General features: G+C 41.7%; 1 protein-coding gene across 1 annotated transcript in view; it reads left to right on the forward strand.

Moving 5' to 3' along the window:
- Window positions 1–366: 366 nt before the first annotated feature.
- Window positions 367–16,455, forward strand: part of syndig1l (synapse differentiation inducing 1-like) — a 40,749-nt gene continuing 24,660 nt past the window's right edge. Inside the window, exons 1-2 of the mRNA XM_085770902.1 lie at window positions 367–734; window positions 6,822–7,521. Of these exons, the coding sequence (XP_085627028.1) occupies window positions 6,976–7,521 (546 nt within the window). The 5' untranslated portion in view covers window positions 367–734; window positions 6,822–6,975. The remainder of the gene's footprint in view (window positions 735–6,821; window positions 7,522–16,455) is intronic.

Genomic DNA, 16,455 nt, shown 5'->3' on the forward strand with positions numbered 1-16,455 from the left:
ACTGCTTAGTTTAATGACCACTAGCAGGCATTTATTTGTACTTTAATATAACTTACAGTGGATTTTTAAAAATGCAGTTTAAAGATTGTCCCCAATTCCTGAACTATGGGTGGCACAGCCTGATTGATCCATAGTTGTCAAGCACTCAAAGACGGCTTTGGATTCAGCTGTCTGCTGATTTGCAGGAAAAAAACACACACATCATCTGCTGTAAGAGAAGATTAACCTCGTTCACGCGTTAGAAGTATTCAGTCAAAGTAAACGCATGCATGCAGGGAGGCTGCGCGCGCTGCGAAGCGTACTGGGCTCCTGTCTCCATACGCGTCACCGAACCTCCCCGCGCCAGGTCTCTCTCTCTCTCTCTCTCTCTCTCTCTCTCTCTCTCTCTCTCTCTCTCTCCCTACACACATACACACACACACACACACACACTCAGGAGGTGTATCAACTTTCCGAGGGTGAAAACATTCCAGTCGACTCTCAAGGTAAACGGTTTATTGGGGAGCGAGACCTTCGCGTTTATAGAGGAGACAGATTACGAGGCTGTGACGGCGGCGACTTGCCGAGCGGAGACCTGTTCGCCAGAAGTGATTGGCTATTTCTTCAGATGAGAAAGTCAGAGAAATGTCTTTCTCTCTGTGCGACACCGTCAGCATCCCAGCCATAATGTACAGGCGGGAACCAGCGAGTGTTTGCAGCTTCCGCACAATATTTGGATTGTCAAAAACTCACAGGTAGGAAATGATCACAGTATTGTGGTTTTTAGTTTTCCTCACACTTTGCTTTTGCGCTTTTCACAGCTGTTAAACATGATAATGATTTTTTTTTCTCAAACTGGGATGAAAACTGTCTTTACGCTTTTCTTTCTCTCTTTTACGCGAACGCACCTGCTCATATCTCAGAGATAATCAGCCCAGATATAAGTGCTGGATGTGACGCATTGCAATACATTGTGTCTATTGTGACGGAGGAGGTCGAGGACGATGTTGATAAAGAACTCTGCGCTCAGTTCACACCTGCCACTGCTGGACTATATATCCTCGTCCTTGCGTTGTGATTCATTGTTGTGATTGAGATATGCGCTTTGAAGTCATCAAAAAAAAAAAATCACCCTGAACTGTAACGTTGTATTTTTCACTTGGCAAAAGATTGAATTGACGAATATTTTTCACCCTGCAAACAAAGAAAGCCAAGAAAAAAAAAAGATAACAAAGAGCTTAAAGGAGTGGTACTGTACTGTACTGGTGTCTGCGTTCAGGATATTTTACTGGCAGCTTGAATTTTCATTAATGCAATAAGTCATTCTTCAGGGTGGTATGAAAAGAAAAATCATCCAAAATGTAGGTGAGAAGGCAAGAAATACAATAGAACTAAAAATAAAACACTCCCACAGATCAATCTCTACCTTTTCTCTCTGATCTACTTCTGCTGCCTGCAACAATTGGGACAGTAGAAGTGATGTCAGGTCTGATTGCTGCTTGAACTGCAGCAGAAATAAGAAACCTCAGTGTAAAAAGTGTCAGGTTTTAAACTCTTCATCCACTGCATCTATCTATCTATCTATCTATCTATCTATCTATCTATCTATCTATCTATCTATCTATCTATCTATCTATCTATCTATCTATCTATCTATCTATCTGTTTCAGAAGTAATTGTTGGAGCCATACTATAATCTAAATGCTGTCTTGCTATCAGCAGCTGGAGATCACAATCAATAGGCAATGAAGACAACTTAGCTGGAGCCTGCCTCTCACTAATCACAATGCATTCCAGCGACATGTCCAGGTTGGCTTGTTGTTTGTTGTTAGACTGTACATGGCTGCTATTGACAGCAGTGTCCCATTGAATAATTCAAACACATGTGGCGGAAATTTTCAGTGGCAGATTTACACATCAAGGAACACTTTAAACCATCCGCCAGAGGTGTGGAAAACACTAAGCCAAGTGATATGACGGTAATGGTACAAGGCTCCAGAGGAGTCCTGGCTCCTCAGTGGAAGGCTCCTTGCTAAGTGTTTAATGTTTTATCAGCTCCTCAGATAGACGAGGCGACGGAGGGGACAGACTATCAGCAGTGGCTGCTGACACAGGAGGAGGATTCAGATTAATTTCATGTGGATTACGACATTTTTACACAGTCTCCTTTGATGATAATAGTTCATAAAAGGATCAGTCAACACTGCGTTAAGCCCATTACCCACTTCATCCTTTTCTGTTGCTTAATCTGTCAGTGGACTTTCATATGCTGAGGCCAGGGATACAGTTCACTGACAAATGTGCTTTAGGATGCAATTTGCATTTTAGGCATTAAGCTCTCGTGCGTCGTCCCGTTCTGTGATCACCAACGACTACCTGGCGTTGCATTATTATGCATATTACACAGCAGCCACCGCCACCGAAATTACATTACAGAAAGATGAAGTTGTTGTTGTCGAGTGCAGCGAGCAGATCTCCACATGCGCTACCCGGGCGAAGCTGTGAGAGACAGCCTGGATGAAATGGGTTGGTAAATATGGCAGACAGATAAGACACATTGGTATTCAGCTGCACCTCGCCACTCCGGCCTCGAGGCCCCGGCTGATAATACCCGCTCTCGGCTTCAGGGTCAGAGGTCTGAGGTTGATTGGCAACGGGCTGACACAGGGAAATAGAGTGTGCTGACAGTAGTCTAATGGGGTTGGAGCGCACAGACGATATCGGCGTGGCCGGCATGTTAGCGGTGCCGCGGCCTCAATCTTACCCCCCCCTCACCTGGATGCTTACAGGTTGTCCGCTAATCTATTATCCCCCCTTGTCAGACACCTCGGGGCACTCCTACACAGCGCCACTGCAGCAACACGGGCCCCTGCTTGTGCCATCTCTGTCATGCTGAATTGTTTTCCTCGCAATAGCGCTTGCTCTGCCTCATTCGCTTTCAGCTGTACCTCCCGGCTCTTTAAACCTCCCAGCCGCCGCTGTCGACCAACGTGCCCAGATGCACTCAAGCAAAGAATCATATTTAAGTATGATCTCTCTTTTTCTTTCCCCCTCTTCTCACTCCATCTCTTTGTTGTGCTCTCACTCTCTAACAAACACATCCACCCACTCATACACACATGAATTTACACACAGATGTACATGGACAACGCACAAACGCCTACACACACCACACACACACACACACACACACACAAGACTGAAGCATGGTTATTTCTATAACATTCATCTCCTCTCATTATGAGGTGTCCTACATGGCTCTGCTTGCACTGAAATAGCTTATTCACACAAAAATTCCCATTTACTAAAATGAGAGAAAAAAAGAAGCTTTTCTCTGCACCAACAACACATCAGCAACAAATTTGGAAGAATGACAACACCAAAAAAGATTTCACAGAGCATCCCAAAGTAATGACACAAGAAGTAATCCGCTGTCAGCTTGTAGTGCCGCTGCAGAGTCGGGCTTTTACAGTGTTAGAAACAAGGAAATAGTTATTATGGCTGCGTGACAGCCATCGTATCTGTGTCCCCCAGACCCTGTCAAAGACGGAGTTTATCAGCAGTGACCTGTTTGCTGCTGCAAATCTTAATGAAGACAAAATAAAATGAACATATTTGTGTGAGGCTCCACCATCTGCCATTGTGGAAAAACTCTGAAATCTTTTTGTAGTTGTATGTGATGTTTGGCCCCTCGCTGTTTGAGCTGCTGAACTCCACCATCAGATCTCAACAGAGGCGCCAGTCGGAGTAACTCGTGCTCTTGCAGACTGCTTCATGTGATTATGGTAATAACAGCAGTACTCAAGAATTAATGCAGTAGTGATTTATTGATGCTAAATGCTATTTGTAGCCCCTTGGAACTTAAGAGGCTATCCTTTGATATGAACAGTAAATGCCTTCTGACATTTGAAAAGAAAACAAAAGGACACAAGGGTACGTCATGTTAAAGTTGTCTTGTTAGAAACCATAAATAGAAAGCAGTAAAAAATGTAAAGGTTTTTGTCAGAAAGTCAGATTTGATTATTTGTCAAACCTGAGGAAGTCACAGATCATTTTCATCCACAAATGGTCATCTTTGGAGTTGTCTGGGTTGTAGTAGTTTGCCAAGGTAGATTCCACTTTGTGGTTCGAATCTTGGTCAGAGTTCTTCACCAGTCAGTAGATGTCAACCATAGCAACTAGGGATGCAACTTTAACCGATTAATACTATCAGTTAATATTTTTTTCTTATTAGCTCCTTATGTCGTCAACTCATGGGGGCGTGTCGACACGTGCAGACTTCCATGTTCCTTCAGTCATATTTCGCAGTGAAAAGTTACACAGGAAGACTTACAGTATGTGTCAGTTATGCAGCTCTCCAGCCGGTTCAACATTGGACGATCTAGCCGCCATCTGAGTATGAACAGCTGAGCCAAAGCACAGTGGATGTGGCGCCGCTCAGCTGTTGCAGCACATGTGCGTGTTTTATAATGGCAAAAAAAGAAAACAACAACAACAAAAAGACATTGTTGATTGTGGCCTCAATCGACGAAAGACGATTAAGGCGATTAATAGTCACAAACACTCAATAGAGCGTTTTAAATTTATCGGTTAACACGGCTAATAATTGGTTAATGAATGTCGATTATCGGTCAGAAAACAATTCTAAATGTGCATCCCTAATAGCAACTGCAGCTTCTGCCTTTCATGGGAATTTGCTCATAAGTGTGATGGTCATACTTTTAGTCAACTGACTGAAGAAGTGCATGAGTATGCTTTCCCTGGAGCTATATGTGGACCAAAGAGGGCACTGGCGTGGAACATCCATGTCAGCACATTCAGGTCCAATAGGGAGGAACCATGGAAACTTTGCCGGCTGTCCGGTGCTTACTGTGCTCCAGGAAGCCTGGAAGCATGAAGCTTGTATTTTATTCATAGGGCAGAAGACATGAAAAGTGTTGCAAACAAAAAAAGCTACTCTGCAGGAAATTACGAAGACAAAATAACTTTTAGGAATTTTTTTTAAAAAAAGAAGAAGAAGAAGAAAATCAAGTAAAAGACAAAAGTGATGATCACACTGTAAATGAAATATTAAAACAGTGGGTTAAGGGTGAAAACCTGACGGGACAGTATGGGTGGACGATAACACATTGATGATCTGTAGGTGTCCCACTCTGGACACTGATACAGCAGGACCTCTACATCCTCTGTATAAGGGTCTAAACAGCTTCATTCTCTTAGGTCTTAATGTCCCCTAAGGCTAAATGTTATATTAGTGTATGGTAAAGACAATGAAGGTCAAGCAAATATAATGATTAAAGTCTTGTTCCCTGAAAATGAATAAGCACAGGTATGAACCATTATTTAACCAAAGGATGCAGGAGATATCAAATAATTTATGAGATGATTAGTATGGAATTTATTGACCTGTCAATTGACAAGGGATTATCCATATCCTGTCACTACAATGCCATTTTGCAATATGTGTAATCTTGTTGTCTCCAAATGGAAATACCTTCTCTTTATGGGTGTGGAAATACTGCAGCAAGCCAGCTATACACGATTGGGGTCAAGACCCTGAGAAATAATCTGCTTTTGGCATTTCTATTTTAAACTTAGATTAATCAGACAAAGGTTAAGGGTGGCGACTGAGAAGCAGACAACTCTGGGCTATTTTAGCAGAGAGGAAATAGCAATATCTCTTTGATGGTTAAATGTAGAGAAGGTGACATTTTGTCTGTCCCCCGTGGGAGCAACACTCAAAGCAAATATTAGCATTCCACTGTATGGTTGGTATCATTATAAAAAGTGTAAGATACTGATGAATTTCAAATGTAGCTACTTATATGACTTCTGGAGACTGTTCCACTCTGCAATAATTGTTGTGCAGCTCTGCTTTAAGTTTTGTGGTGAAATGTCAGGACACTGAAGGTCCTAACTCCTAACAGCTTTATGGCTAACAGCCACACATCTGGGCATTTTATTTTATGGGTGGGTGGGTGGGGGTGGGGGGTTGTATAAAAGTAAAGCAGTTGTCTATAATGAAATGTAATATGTAGTTACTGCAGAATACTTAACATTGAAATTTAGATACTAAATTCATAGCAAGACATATTTTATTTTGAAAACCATGAAAACTTTATTTCCAGTATCCATTAATCCATCAGCAATCAGACCTGGATGTAAACAGTGGTGATTCCGTTATATTACTTCCATTAAAGACAATAACACAGGTATGAAAAACAAACAAACAAATCTCCGGTTCAGCCTTTTATCAAATATTCACATGGTGAATGAATAAATGAAGGAGAATTAAATTTGCTGCCAATGTCAAAGTAATTTCATCTTAAATGTCAGCCATATATTTCCACAGATGGAGCAGATTACAGTCGTCTAATACCTATAGGAGGCATCAACTGATCCGTATCAGACACCGAGGTTGATGACACCAAATAAGGCATAAACAATGGAGCGATAACAATCTGATTAGGTGCAAAGAACACACACACAGACACAATGAAACACACATACAAGGAGATAGGCCCCTTATATTGAGATATTTAAAAGGACACAGCAGCACTGTGTATATTGATGTTTCTACATTGAGACGTGTGTGTATGTATGTGTATGAAGCAAAGGAAGGAAATTAAACCTAACTGAGTCATCTGCAGTGTGCAGCTCTTGACAAGCGAAATGCTGTTAAAGTTGTTGCTGCTGAGAGAGTGACGGCTGGACTTTGATCTGATCTGGAGGAGTGTTTGGTAAATTGTCATGCAACCGTTGCACCCTGCTGGTAGATGTCAAATCAAACTCTCTGAATCTAAAAACTCCTGCCGTCTCTATTTTGTTTGTCTCCTCTGCAGGTCTCTGAGCGCTGAACTCTGAATGCCATTAACACCTTTACTGACATCAACACACGTCACAGAGGAGCCCACATCAGACAGCAGTCTTCCATCTCCTCACTAGAGCTCAGATCACTGAGAAGCTCCTCCCGCTCACCTTTTGACCTCTGCTGACATGGAGAACCTCAGTGAGCTCCAGAACCCATTGTTGGACAAAAACAGTAAGCACATGGTCAATGGTTATGGGGGAGACTTCCCTAATAACCAGTACCAGGAAAACATTATTAATTATTTTGCTGGAGGAGGAGGTGGTGGTGGTGGAGGAGGAGGAGGCGGAGGAGGAGGAGGAGGTGGAGGAGGAGGAGGAGGAAAGGTGAATAACAGCAATGTAGTGAGCGGAGGAGGTTACAATACCAACGGCAAGGTGAAATCTCAGCAACTTTTAGATGCCACTTCGCTGCATCTGGCAGTGGAGGCCTTCTACAGGCCCAACTTCATCCTATACAAGGAGGACAGCGGCAGCATCAAGGCTAAGGAATACAAAAGCGAGTGCTGTGAGACCACCTTCACAGAGAAGAAGGCCAAGGAGGCGTCCAACACAGCAGGGGCGGACACGCCCGGCACAGAGGATCCTCAGGCCAAGCTGCTGGAGGACGGCGAACACATCAAAATCCAAACGGTTTCCTACGAGGTGGAGGAAGAGGAGTACGTGGAATACGAGGTAAGGCAGAAAATGTAGGATGAAGGGAACCTGAATTTGGCTGGAGGGGATTTCCAGAAAGACAGTTTACCTCATATTAATATTGCATTTGATCATTTTCAAGTACAGGCAAGAATCAAATTCCCAGTCCTTCCCTGATGTGGGAACACAGGGGCGATCATACATGACAGCTGCGTTTACATGGGTCCGAAATTCAAAATGTCTCATGGAAACACCGTACCGGATCCGATTAATCCGGATCTGATTAAATTTCGGATCGGATTGAAAGAGGTAGTCTACGCCGATTGATAATCAGCTTCATGCCGCACGTAAACGGCTGAATAGAGTGGATTCGGTTGATAGAGTGGATTATTCATTCTGTGCATGCGCGCCCTAGTACGTAGGAGTCAGGTATTGACGTTTGCAGGAAATAGGAAAGTCAAAGCAGTGTTGCCAACTTGGCGACTTTCTCGCTAAATGATATTGACTTTTTTTTGTCAAAAGCGACTAGCGACAATCTAACGACTTTTCCCGGTGTTGTTAAAGACGTTTCTGGTTTGGAGACTCCGACGTGAAAGCACGTATCTCTGCTGTCTTCAACTGCCGTAAGCCCCGCCCCTGTCCCAAAGCACTCACCGGTGGTCAGTCTCACAGCTGTATATAACCAGCTTCAGCTGGGGCCATGTATATGCGGATTGAATGTGGATCATTTTATTTAGCCTTCATGTATACAGATCGAATAAGATTTATTTAATCTGACTGTGTTCAATCAGATTGAGTCAAACACTGCATGTAAACACATCTACTGTGAAAGACTTTATTTGAAATGGTTACTGAATTGTTGGCACTGCATTAAAACATAATGCAGACACTTTAACAGGGCAAAAGGTTAAAAGTTAATTTAACTTGCCTGAAGTTGATCCCCATTCCACTACTGTGCATAGCGCCTCTCAGCTTGGCATGCCAAACTCTTTATCAAACATTTAATAGAAAATGACCCTAAAAGTCAAACGTGAAAATAAAGCAGCTCTTGTTGCAAGAATGCAAGCACTGACAGTGAAAGTCATTTCTGATTTTATTGGATTGGCTGGATCGGACCGGCCATCACGAGCATCAGGACAAATGACAGTAAGCGGTAGTGAGACAATACGCTTACTGCAGCATGTCAGCACAGCTATAAAGGACCAATTAAGGAGTAAAGAGTTTCTGTCCACTGAAAAGTGAGAGGGATTTTAATTTGAAATGGTTATGGGAAGTATAGAGTCTTACTGCAGTAACTGACCAATTACACATGTCAAAGAGATGGGATTAGAAATAATGTTCAACCTCTGATAGAAGCCAAGTACAAAGACCCCCGGCCATTATTTAGGGAAATATGGTAGTTGAACACACTCATGGATTCGTAATAGATGTAATAGACTGTTACCACCAATTAATTATTTGGAAGAACAATAGCCAATGTTTAAATTCTACAGATGTAACCAAAAATCCAAAGGGATTTAGGTATATTGGTGTTTTTCAATGGAAGGTCCAGTTGAGGTTTACAATCCATTCATCTCAAGCTTGGATACCTGTGGTGTGTTTGTGTTGAGGGAGAGACAGAGCAAGCATGCTTGTATTCCCATGGTGTTTGTACACTTGTATCATCATACCAAAGGATTGGGCTCCATGCCGTGGATCAGACTGACATTTTACCAACCACAAATCCCATTTGATCCACTGACCTTGGCCTCAATACCCAACTCTAGAGAAATTCATCATTAGATAATAATGAATCACCCACGCCGGCCTCACATGGGGATATTATGTGCTACAGCACTACTGCATTAGCTTCTGCCTTCACTTTCAACTGGCTCTGCCAATGGCACAAAGCACTCCAAAAGATTTAAGGGATTGGACAGGCGGAATAGGGTGTTCGGTTTGACCAGTGTCCTGTGAGACCTAAGGGACAGAGAACACACCTGTGTGTCCGCTAGAATTAACCTGGATCAGTGTGATAAACATGTAGCTGCTGCGACACAATGTGACATAGGGACATAGAGCTCGAGGCCTCATTTGGCAGAAAGTCAGGACATTTCACATTATGAAAGAAGAAGTAGTCATTGGGGGAAAATTTAATTATAAGAAAATTAATCTTAAGGCTGTGCCGCTTTACTCAGAGAAAGAGATGAGAAACATGTTGACACGCAGATGCCAAATACCAAATAACCTGCCAAGAAAACACAATGTTATACACCAACTGGAGGCTCCTCTTAGCTGTTCAAAGGTTAAGTGAACATATTACCATATTGTTCACATTTTTCCACACCTCTCCTGTTCACAAATGAACAAGCACATAAAAAAAACCTCGCATCATCAGGCCCCACAGCCAGCGTCGAGATGTAAAGCAGAAAATACACAGTGGGACTCATTATGTAGCCTCCCAGCAGTGTGAGGCGTCTCCACCACGCTGCCCACAGTCTGACACATACTGTAGCAATGCAAAGACCTCAGCTTAGCCTGCCGCTGAAATGCACACACTTGTTGGTGTTCTGCCACGACGGTGCTGTACTTATTTTTGCAGTAGAAATATCTCAAGGGTGCCCTGTGGCTTAAAAAAAAAGGAATTGTTACCCAACAAAATGATATAACAACTGAATACATTTCCTTTCACATTAGCAGATTTGAGTCCTGGTTGTAGCCACAAACGTTGCAATTTCAGCATCTTTACCCCCAGAGAGCTAATGGCCAGTGGTCGAAGGCAGTGGTCTTACTCACATTAACCCATGTCACCATGTGTCTTCTACTGAAGTTAGCACTTCTTGGCCCATCTCATCACTTGATAAATGATTGACAAATGACAAATGATTCAATTAATGAATTAATGAATTACTTTATTAACATTGATGCAGTGTTGCTGAAAACCTTTTGTCTTGTAAATTCAACAATGGCTGAAGCCTCCACTTGCTCATGGCAAGAAACCCCATTTAGCAGCAGAGAAAACCAAGTGTTACTTGTCTATAGACTATACAGGAACATGTAGCAGTTTGTTTCTATTTTTTTCAAAGAATACTGTTTACTTCTTCTTATCTGTATGAAAAAAAAAACATATTTTGCTAAAGGTTTGACTAATTCAATTCAATCTAATTTTAACTTAGTTTAGTCTACTGTAATTGTTCAAGTAAATGTCAGCTATAATGTTGGTATTCATTTGTGTGTGTGGGTGTTTAATCAACAGTGTTTTCCAAATGTTAACACACACATGTACAGAAAGCAGAGTAGTTCTTGTTAGTGAACACACATTGACAGATGTAGGTAGTGGAGGCTTCTTCTGAGGAGGATGTGACAAAGGAATGGGACATGATACATCTACACTCTGGCAGATTTTCTGGTATCACATAGACTGCTGCTTAAACTGTAGCTTTGTGTGTCTTCAGAGCTGTGTGAGAGACTTTTTGGACGTGCTGCCTTTGAGGTGGCTTTTAGAGCAAAGTGATGTCTCATGTTGTGGCTTTGATTATAAAGTTTGACAGTTTTGCAGCTTTGTGCAATATCACCAGGAAAGTTTTTTTTTTTTTTTTCTTTTTAAGTGACTGAGTGGTCAGACTGGTAAGGCCTGGCTAAACTAGCAATTAAACTACTCTGAAATCTTGCCACAGAATCAAACCACTCCCTCTGGGTTGTGGGTGTTGAGGTCATCACTGTTGAACTCTGACCTGCTGTTTTGCACTATTGACCAAGATCAGACTGTCTTAACAATGCTGAGTATTGAGTGGTTGTAAGTCCAAAATAGAGGAAGCTTGGGTAGCTCATTAGTTGGGTTATTCCTCTGCTGGTATACAGTATAAACTGCTCTACAAAAACGATGGCTTACAGACTGTTATGAGACAGGAGCCGATGGTATAAATCTTCTTTTTGAGTGAATTATTTGTCTGTTTGGGACCTGACAGTTAGCGGTCCTGCGTGTCGGTGTGACCGGGCATCTTTTATTGACTAAACTGCCTCAAATTTTTCACACTCTTCTTCTCAATTGTGTTTTTAAAACTTTGAATCTCTTTCTATCAAGACAGTTTCTCTTTATATGCAGCTTCTCTAAATGTGTGGTACTGTATTGAATTAGTAAGGGAGTCAGTCGGGTGTAGCGGCTTCTGCCCGATTCAGTTCAGCTTTGTGCAGAAAGAAAAGATTTTGAGTCCCTAAAAATTCAGTTTTTCACCAATCACGTTGCTTAATTGAATCTGAGGTCTAATCCATAATCCTCATAATCCTGCGATGCAGAGTGATACAGCTATTAGACATCTATACTATGCAAGTTATCTGAAAAGTTTTCATCAGCACTTTGTACAGTAACTAGACGAGAACAAACCATTGGCAGTGCCAGAAAACTTTCAAAGAGATTAGCAAACAATTCTTAAACCTAAGCACATCTTGAACACGCTGATAAAGCAGAAAGATTGTCACTACAGTGAATATTACCAGTGACAGAACTTGACCTATACTGTACCTAGTTCTTGGATGATTACTGTGATTAAAAGGTCAGAGTTATTATTTTCAACTTGTAAATCCTTTGGAACTACAGTGCAAGCAGTCTCACCATGTGTTGCATATACTGTGTGCACATAATATAATAAGGAACCAGTGTAAAGTAAGAAATGGAAATCCTCATAAAAAATCATCAACTCCAGGTTGTATGATATTTGCTCCTTTTGCATCACCTCAAACTCGCATATTAAAAGCCCAGTGTTTTTGGGAACTCAACACAAGAAGATATAAATGGGGAAACTGCTTTGGAATAAAGGGTTGTGTATTTTATTTTATAAATGGCATTATTAAAAAAGAGCACACATAATCCAATTTTCAAAGTGCATGAGTGAACTATAGCTGGCCTCTGAGGAGACTCACTGAAGTAGAAAAGAAATTTCATCAAGGAAATTTGAATTATTTTTTCCTTTATTTTCATTACTCCTTTTGTCAAACTTGATATTCAAACTGTTAGCTATTTAGATATGACATTTTTTTCAATTTCATTAGTATTTCACCTCGTACTCTAGCTGCAGAGGACACTTTATTCAAAATACACTAACAGCCAATTATCACTTCTGTTTCTACAAAAATGTTTTTAGGGAAGAGCCCTTTTTATGCCTCACATCTCAACATAACAATTTGCTTTCTCATAGTTGCTGTTTTGTTTTTGAATCATGGGAGACTTTGTTTGTGTATCCCCAGCTGACACCACTTACAGCCTTTCTCCTACTTCTTTTTCATTAACTTGCTTTCTACTCTTTTTGAGCAACTTTTTTTTTTAGAAAAGCAACAGTACAGAATCAGACCACCAATTAAGTAGAGGGTCTATGATAATAATAATAAGCTCTATCCCTGTCAAAGTGCCCTCAAGCAAGGCACCAAATCGCTCCAGGCTCACAGTTCCTCTCTCTGATCTCCATGTAGAAGATTAAAGCGGAGAGAGTTTTGCCTTCAGAGGCCGACAAGCCCAACACAGTCTTTCCATGTTCAAGGCTTCTGTGCCAGTTAACCAAGAAAGTCTCATCTGTCTCCTCTTATCAGCTCCAGCTTTAACAAGTGTACAGGGAGAACTGGAGGTCTACCAGGTGGTCCTCCTCTGTAGTCTAAGGTCGCGTTCACACTAGTTGTTTAGTCCAGTTGAACCAAACCCTGGAGCCTTTACCCCCTTGGTTGGTTTGGATTGGTGTGAACTAGTGTTGTCACGATACCAACATTTTGGTACCGGTATCGGTACCAACATGTTTTTCGATACTTTTCGGTACTTTTCCAAATAAAAAGAGAATACAAAAAATGTCATTATTGGCTTTATTTTAATAGAAAATCTTAGAACTATAACATATGCATCAGTAAATAATCAGTAAATAATCAGTAAATCAGTAAACAGTTACTGCTGCTGCATGATTAAATGTCCATCTATATTAATCTGAACTCTTCCTAAATTAAAACATTAGTGGTCTGTTTAAAAATGAATATCAACTTGTTTTCTTTGCATTATTTGAGGTCTGAAAACACTGCATCTTTTTTTGTTATTTTGACCAGTTGTAATTTTTGGGAGAAATTGTTCTCAGTAGTTTATAAAATGAAACACAAACGTTCATTTTACTCAAACACACAACTATTGTTTCCCCTACGTAGACCAAATTGATTCTGCGCGTCTCCGCGTAGCGCTCCTTCGCTGTGTTCCCTCACTCACACACACAGAGAGAGAAAGAGAGAGAGAGAGAGAGAGAGAGAGACCATGCATGCCAGTGGTGATCCGCGGTAAAAACGAAACTTATAAACCAGCAGTGTTTGCATTAATTAATGAGTCTGTGGCGGCCGTCTCTCTCGCGCGCAGCGCGCGCACACACATAAACACAGGCACATGGACAGGTGGCGCTGTAACGGTAATTTAAAAAAGCACCTTGCTTCATTTGTGACTAGCTCACTCGCCTCGGCTCAAATTACAATGCGGCTACGCAAAATGAAAGTACCGGTCCCATCTTAGCGCAGTATGGTACCGTTTTAAATGCGTCAGTACCCCGGTACCACTCTAGTACCGGTATACCGAACAACCCTAGTGTGAACACTGGCCTCCAACTCTGGTGTGGACCAAACAATTGCTCCTTGGTCTGCATCGTGGCGGTGGTCTGTTGTTATGATGAGCCAACTTTGTGATTTTTACATGTTTGCAATTGTGAACTTACTGTTGTCCACTGACCTCGCTGGTCCTGCTTGTATGGCAAAAGAAAAAGAGTTGTGGTAGGCTCTTGCCTGTTGTCTTCTGTGATATGTCCGTCTGATTGCAGAGCGTCTTACTGTAAGCTAAATGTAGGCTGTGTGTTAATTCATTATTCAATGTCCACAGTTTTACCAGCCGTTCATATCCACGGTGTGTTAAAGTCTCCTGATATGTAGTCTAGATTGGCGTCAACATGAAAATAAACCGACGATGCTCCATGATGTAATTGCGAGGACGTTGTTGTCTACTCGCAACAATGTATCATCCTTGCGTTGGTTCGAATCATATAACACTCGAACTCGACTTGCTGCATGATGGCGGATGAGGACATGTTTTAAGTCAGTCAGCTTCGTTGGGAAAAAGCCCTCTCCATCCACACATCCAACAAACAAGTGCTTTCCTGAGGTACTGTATTCCTGCTCACATCGATGGCTAACTTTACCACAGATCACACAGGGATGTAAACCTGCATTTAGAGTCATGCTGTCAGAAGATTCCGCACGCACAAATTTGTGATTTAATAGAAGTTGTCAGGGCTTAAGTGTTGACATTTCCAATGGTTAACAGGTAGCATTTAAGAGCCGCAAACAAATTACTGCTTTACTTTCTACTCATACAGCCGTCTGACAACAGAATCAACAACTAAATTGCACGATCTGCTATAGTGAAACAGAATGAAAGTGATCGTGGCAAGTAGAGGGGGTGGCAGAACTGAGGAGGAAGAAAAATAAAAATAAATACAGTTATAAGCAAACTTTCTGTTGTGAGTGTCAGAAACGGCAGAAGCACACCTTCATGGTTCCACAGAGTATGGTAGTATGAGGTACAAATGGCCCCTCAGCATAATATCTGCAGTAGACAGTTCTCTGCTCTCCCCAGTTAGCCGTACCACTGTTGGACAGAGATATGGGAGATAAACAGCTCTATCTCAAAATTATAACCAGTTAGTATCACTCCGCCTCTTCCACAAACCACTAACCCCCAATTTCCACTGACTCTGGATTAATTCGCTCCCATTCAAGTCAGTCGGAGGATTTCTTCTGCGTGCACTGTGGTGTGTCTCTGATGCATCTCCAGTCCGTCACAGCTTCGGCAGTCTGGCAGAAATACCAACTCAAGCAGCTGTAACTCACAGGCGGCCATATTGGGTTAGGCAACTTGCTCTGACTCTGACTCTGCAGTAGATGGGTGAACCAGTCATCTGCTCCAAAAAAACTATTCATAACTCTCTCTGTGCAATTGTGTCCATATATAGCTATTACTTTAACTATTTGCATAATGTTACTACAGTATATGTTACCTTCATAGAAAAGTACACGATTTAAATTATTTGTGATTTTAAGTACTGTATGCAGTATGATAGCTGCATTTCTGATGTTCATAACAAACCAAACTATTTGAAAAGTTCTGGGGCCTCATTTATCATTGTGGATACACCTTTTTTTACGCCATTTTCCCCTCGTTTTGTGCGTACGCACTTTTCTCCGCCAAATTTGGGATCTATCAAGCCAAAACCTGACGGGGAAAAGTGCGGACATTTACACCCATTTTGACCCTGGCGTACGCCTTTTTTGAGGAACAGGAGGAATTGGCGACACCGTTGCTGAGTCAGAGAACTGCAGTGTGGGAGGGAGAGAGGAGCGGAGTACATTTAGAAGAGCACAGTAGGATTTTTTGAAGTAATTGTGGTAGTGGTGGGCCGTTGATGCTGGCAATCCAACCCGCTCTATAATAACACTAGGCTTTATGTTAATTGATAAACAGAGCGGATTGAGGATTTTGCTTTTTTGATCAGGCTATGTGTGACGTCTGACAAGGATCAAACCATCCAAGTTTAAAAACACACCGGCAGCAGCTCACACTGATCTGCAGCCTAGACTGTTATTATTCTGTCACCTGAGTTAACGAGGTGCACGTGTGTTTGGAGCTGACGAGAGGAGAGAATAAAGAGTGAGACAACGCGGCTCTGAGGAGGAACTGTGAAGGACTCAGCTGTAGCCTAATGGAAAATGACCTCAACCGAGTCCAGTAGAGCTGTAACTGTGTAGTGGAAAGGCATGCAAAATAATGGTAACTATCGTCCTGCTTCCTACATTGTTTTAACATCTAGGTAAAAAGAAAAAAAAAAAAAAAGATTTTCTGGGATAAAGGGGCAGATTACATAAGATTCTTCTTCTTTCTGCTCCCTTTTGTTGAGATTTGGGAGGTTTTTGTTTTTATTGTAGCTTATT

The sequence above is a fragment of the Trachurus japonicus genome, chromosome 24 (assembly GCF_045865225.1).
Source record: "Trachurus japonicus isolate A0001 chromosome 24, Traja_1.0".
NCBI classification, from domain to species: Eukaryota; Metazoa; Chordata; class Actinopteri; order Carangiformes; family Carangidae; genus Trachurus; species Trachurus japonicus.